Source organism: Cupressus sempervirens, chromosome 6 (assembly GCF_028749045.1).
Source record: "Cupressus sempervirens isolate cs-2001-9-10 chromosome 6, ASM2874904v1, whole genome shotgun sequence".
NCBI classification, from domain to species: Eukaryota; Viridiplantae; Streptophyta; class Pinopsida; order Cupressales; family Cupressaceae; genus Cupressus; species Cupressus sempervirens.
The window spans coordinates 448,639,439-448,645,709 of NC_143123.1; the positions used below are offsets into that span (position 1 = coordinate 448,639,439).

A 6,271-nucleotide genomic window follows, 5' to 3' on the forward strand; every position below is an offset into this window, starting at 1 on the left:
TAGGAAGCCTTACAAATATAGAAATTTGAAAGATTGAACTTCTTTGTTAATGAAGATGATAAACTTGATTTCAAGATGGTAAATTTCCTAGATGATAGTGATGAAGATGATGAGATAGGTTTTTTTCTAGTAAGGAAGAAAGCCATGAGAAAGAAGAAGTAAGAAAAAAAAAATCCTTATTATCACATGTTTAAAAGAAAAAATTTGATTGGATTATAGATAGTGGATGTTGTCATCATATAACTAGATATATGAATAAGTTTGTTGAATTCAATAATTCTGATGAAAAAATAGTTAGAGTTGGAAATAATGCAACATGTCACATTAAAGGAAAATGATTTATTATACTTGATGAAAAGACCAACACTAGGGATGTTTACTTTGTGGATGGTTTGAAACATAATATTTTAAGTGTTGGACAACTTATTGACAAGGGATATTAGATAAAGTTTATAGAGAAGACTTGCATTATCAAAGACAAAAATGGCACACTAATTGGTAAAGGTACAAGAACGAGAGGTAAATTTTTTTAGTTGAACCCTACTGAGATGACATGTTTGGTTGCTAAAGTGGATGACCATTGGTTATGGCATAAGAGATATTGTTACTTTAACTTTGATAGAATTGTGAAGGTCTTTACAACATTTGCAGTTCGAGATTTTCCTAAGATTGTGAAACCTTCTAACATTATTTGCAAAGAATGTGTGTTGACAAAGCAGAAGAAAATTTTATCCCTGTGCAAAATGTTTACTACTACAACAAATTTGGAGATTATGCATACAAATATGAGTGGTCCTACAAGAACAATAATTTAATGGTGAAAGGTACTTTATGCTTCTTGTTGACAATTTTAAGTAGGATGGTGTGGGTAGCATTTCTTAGAGAAAAGTCTGAATCTTTTGAGAAATTCAAGATATTTAAAAGTGGAGCTAAGAATGAATCTAGTTTGAAGATTAAATGCTTGATATCAAATAGATGTGGAGATTTTTTTTTAAATGAATTTGACATATTTTGTAAGGATAGTGGTATAAAGAGACAACTTTCAACTCCTAAGACACCACATGAGAATGAGATAGTAGAAAGAAGAATCATATCAGTAACTGAAGTAGCTAGAGAAATGATGTTTGAGAATATTCTATCACATATATTTTGGAGAGAAGCAGTGAACATTGTAGCATATACAATGAATAGAGTTCAGATTAGACAAGGCACTGGTAAGACACCTTATGAAATTTGGTTTGGACATACATCTACTATGAAATACTTTAGAATCTTTGGAAGTAAGTGTTATATTAAAAGAGATGATGATATTGGGGAATTTGGTTCTAGAAGTGATGAAAGAATGTTTCTTGATATTTATTGAGTAAAGTGTATAGATGTTTTAATCAAAGATTGAAGACTATTATTGAGACTAATGTGAGAGTTGATGAAAAAGTTCAGAATTCAAGAAATGACACTTGATTATGATTATGTTGGAGACACTAATTAAAGGACTAACAATCAAAATGTTAAGCGAGAATTATTTTATGAAATTAAAATTGATGTGCAGATTGAATTACAAAGACAAGAACCAAGACATTAACCTAGATTAGAACCAAGGGCAAAAATCAAAGTTAAGCAAGGAACACATAACAAAAATATTGCAAAGAATCACTTTGTAAACTAAATAATTGGGAATGCAAACAAAGGAGTTATGACAAGAAACAAGGTAAGTGAAGAATTATGTTTATTATCTCAAATTGAACCTAAGAGTAGTGATGAAGCTTGTAGAGATGATTTTTGGATAAAATCTATGAAAGAGGAATTAGAGCGTATTGAAAAGAATAAAACTTAAGAATTGGTTCCTAGACCTAAAGACAAGAATGTTGTTGGAACTAAGTGGATATTCAGAAATAAGATGAATGAACAAGGTGAAGTAGTGAGAAAAAAAGAAAGGTTATTCACAACAAGAAGGAATTGATGTTGAGGTAACTTTTGCACCTATTTCTAGATTAGAGGCAGTTAGAATATTTTTGGCATGTGTAGGTAACAAAATTTTTAAGGTTTATCAAATGGATGTTAAGTAAGCTTTTTCTAATGGAGAATGAGAAGAAGAGTTATACATTGAACAACCTAGTGGATTTCCTTTGACAGAAGAAAATGATATAGCTTGTAGATTGAAGAAATTATTATATAGACTGAAACAAACACCTAGAGCTTGGTATGCGAGGTTGGATAAACATTTGATCAACTAGGAATTTGTGAAAGGTAATGTGATAGCAATTTATACTTAAGGAAGAATGAAGATGGTTTGTTGATTATTGTAGCGTTTGTGGATGACATCATTTTTGGAGGTAACAATGAAGCTAGCAAGACATTTTTAGAAGAGATGAAGAAAGAATTTGAGATAAGTATGATTAGTGAGATGAAAATTTATTGGGATTATAGATTGTTCAGAATAAGGATGAATTTTTTATATCATAAGCTAAGTATCTTAAAAACTTGTTGAAAATATTTGGATTGGAGAATTGTAAACCTGTTGAAACACCTATGGTGATATGATGTAAGTTATCAAGAAAAGATGAATCTCCTAGTGCATTACAAACAAGATACAGATCTATGATTAGAGGATTCCAATATTTGACACATACTAGACCTGATATAGCTAATGCAGTTAGAATTGTGGCGAGATTTCAAGTAGATTATAAAGAGACACATCTTGTAGTAGTGAAAATAATTTTCAGATATTTCAAAGGAACTTCACATTATGGGTTATGGTATGATAGATTACATGATTTCACATTATGTGCTTACATTGATGTTGATTGGGCAGGAAGTGTAGAAATTATATACAAAACCATGAGGGAAGATATTTATATCATGCCACCAATAGCTTTGGTGGAATTGATACCCCTCAACCTTTAATTTACACCATGTCATAATATGTGTTCTTAATGCTTGGGCTCTTGCTAAGTGCATATGACAAACTCCATAATTGTTGTGGTTGGTTTTGTGAGCTAGGAGAAATTGGTCTAATTGGTACCCCTTAGTCCATTACTAAATTGGAAGCATTATTCATAATTCACACACCTTGACACCATGTTCTAATTCACGCATTCCATGTTTACAGACTCTTCTTAAGTGCATGGGTTAGATAACATAAGGGATGAGATTAAGATCATGGCTCAAATGAATATGAGATTCATATCGTAAATTATTTGCTTTAAACCAAAGAAGGTCGAAGTCACAATTTGTGCCCTTGATGTTTACATGTTTTTATTGGGGTTTCCATCTTGATACCATTTTAGATGAGCCTGAGAGTGTGTTCAAGATTAGTTTTGCAAAATGGATGTTCATTAGTTCTTAGTGCAAAACTAACATACGTTGATATTTTAATTCTAATAAATATGTTCTAGGATACTTATGTTCCCATTTAAAATTTTGCCTTCCTCATTCAAAGTTGGTGTTATTGCATGGAGTCGTGCCCAAGACCTTGGCACCAAGCATTGATTTTTATAGTTGATTCCTACATGCTCTTATTGGATATATAGAACATGGACCATTACAAATGAGATCAATATTATGCTTCAAGAAAATTTGGTATAACTGACACTTTATGGTCTCAAACACTAAATTAAGGAGGTTTAAATTATTAATTAATTTGTGTATTTGATACATATAGGCTCTTACTAAGTGTTTTAGACTAAATGTCATAAAATATGAGTTAAATTTTATCTTACATGAATTCAATAGAATTAACACATTCAATCATCAATACTGAAATGAAGATGATCTACATCAAACTCTGTAAACTCAAGTGTCTATTATTAATTGTACAAGATTAATACTATTAAAAAATAAAATTGAGATCACAGCCATAAATATTCTTTACTCCAATTTCAAAAAATCGCAAATACTTACCTTACCATTTGGAAAAAGAAGTGGGATAAAACTATACCTAGCTAGTTTCCACAACTCTAAAGACGGTGTCATCGTATGGGATTTCTTTGCTTAAATTTTCAGGTCAGGATTATGTGACCGCGTCTATATCCTCATGCTCTTTGTACAGTGATCAAAACTCGTCTAGGTATTGTAGCCTCCTTCCTCACTTACCAATCACCTGCTTTTTATTCTGCCATTGGGGTGGAAGAGAATATTTTGGCCTTTTGATTTGCAAATTTAGCGTTTTGATCAATTCACGGTTTCCCTCTTCAAATTAGTTTTACCCTTGCAATTTAGCTTTTCTTCTGTCGAGAGAGTTTTTTAGACAAGGATCCTTGATCCAGTTCTGTACTGTTGCAATTCACAGCATTCACACATCATTAAAAGCCTACTTAAGGGTGTCTGTCGATATTTCTTGTGTGTTTCAGAGGCGATGGAGAAGTCATGCGACAGCTTCTGGAAATGGGGCAGAGCTCGCAAGAAAACATCAGTCTCGAAAGGCAGTTGGATTGAAGGTGGGTTTTGCTCGATGTCTGATAAGGCAAGCTCTGTTGCAGATGGATTCAATTTAAAAATTCCCAGGAATGGGGGCCCGTTGAAAATAAAGCATTGCATGGATGTTGCTTCCATACCCAGATCTCACAAGATTGCTGAAGTCAATCCATCGAAATTTGGACGCGCTTGCAGCGGTTTAGTTTTGCGAATCGAAAGTTCAAATGGGGATGTAAATTTCTGCGACTCCATGTACAAGAATAGTGAGGTAAATCGCATAAATTCTCCCACCTCAGTAGTTCAACCTAGCACTAGTGATGCGGATACAATGTCATGCAACCCACATGATCATTTGCGCTGCTCTTCTGAAGAAAAATTGTTCGAAGGCGGAAATTTATGCGAAAGGGAGGAATCATCAAAGTTAAGGGGAAGGAGGATGGGCGGCCAAAAAGCAAGCTATGATGATGGAATCCATAACAGGTGCACAAGCTTCTTGGAGGACCCCTTGCATTGCTGGATTTCTGAGGACGAAGACGAGGGAATGCAGTTGCAGCAATGGAGTATTTATGAAGAAACAAGGGATTTGAAGCCTGTGGGTATCTCGGAAGCCACTTCAAATTATATGGATGAGTCATGCAAGAAACCCAAACCCTGCCATAGCCGGATTTCTTATAGAGGTCATGAAATTCAGAAGGAGAATTCTGAAGCATTTGGGGCCCTTGATATATTGGCTTATGTTGCCGTTCGGGTTCTCGAAAATGGTTACGAAGGAGAAAATAAATCTAAGGTTCCACGGGGGCCCTCGAAAATGTCTGGAGCGCCCTCCTCGCTGAAGAATGTAAGGAAGAGAAATAAATGCGATTCCAATTTTCTTCCTTATCAACTCCCTGTCCATGCAGAGAAGCTCTTCACAAGCAAAATGGGCAGCTCTGAATACAGCTTGAAGCGTGAACTCGATCAAGATATATGTCAGGGCCTTGATGATAAGAATGCCAATGGAGGAGAAAATCTCAACGTTCGTAGCTCAAAGAGATCTAGATCTCAGTATCTGAACTGTAAGTATCCTGATTCTGTTCTATAGCCACTGAAAAAATGTATTAGAAGATAATTCAAACCTCCGCCTAAATTTAAATCTCCGCCTGAAAGGACTTCTGAAGTTGGGCTGAAATTGTAAAAGTTCCAAGTTTCAGCCAGCTGCTTATGAAACCTGTCCAGTCAGTGTCAAAATCACTGATGTCTCTTGTTGTCGTTCATTACCAAATTCATAAAGGAGACAGAGCATATGACATCTCCTCGCTTTTTGGGCAAGTGACAATATGCATCTTTTTGAAGTGCATCTGTATTTTAACAAGGTTGTCTGTCTAACAATTTGTGTAAGCCCTTGCACTACAATCCTTTCCTTTGAGGGCAGTTTCATGCTTTGATATGCACCTTTAACAAAATTGGTAGCATGAATGTTAGTGTTGATTTTTCTTAGTTTCTGATTTTGTTGAGCTTTGCTAATTATTTTTGTGATATAATTTAGTTTTACTGATTATTTTTGTTATCTAGCCGAGTTTCAAGGAAATCTGAAGATGTGGTTTACCAAGAAACCTAATTTTATTCCTTCATTTCTCTTCTAAAGATATATAATTATCAATGCCTGTTCCATTCTTCTAACAGTAGAATGAATAGGAAAAACTTTTAACTTTTTAATGTAATGCACATGGGTTACACAGAGGTTATTGAAGCTAATCCATTATTCAGCCTTGCTATTCAGTTCACAGCTATTTTGAACAATCGATATAATGTCAGTATCATTCATGTATGCAACAGCTATTTTGAACAATAGATTTAATATCAGTAGCATTCATGTAGG

General features: G+C 34.1%; 1 protein-coding gene across 1 annotated transcript; it reads left to right on the forward strand.

Annotated features, from left to right (window-relative positions):
• The first annotated feature begins 3,961 nt into the window (after positions 1-3,961).
• On the forward strand, positions 3,962-5,889 carry LOC149553002 (uncharacterized). The gene is made up of 2 exons (XM_089788520.1): positions 3,962-4,066; positions 4,350-5,889. The coding sequence occupies exon 2, from the start codon at positions 4,355-4,357 to the stop codon at positions 5,492-5,494; it is 1,140 nt and encodes a 379-aa protein (XP_089644646.1). The 5' UTR covers positions 3,962-4,066; positions 4,350-4,354; the 3' UTR covers positions 5,495-5,889.
• The last annotated feature ends 382 nt before the right edge of the window (positions 5,890-6,271 follow it).

Bases quoted from the DNA above. Each gene is read 5' to 3' on its own strand.
- LOC149553002 (XM_089788520.1), top strand. From the start codon at position 4,355: ATGGAGAAGTCATGCGACAGCTTCTGGAAATGGGGCAGAGCTCGCAAG.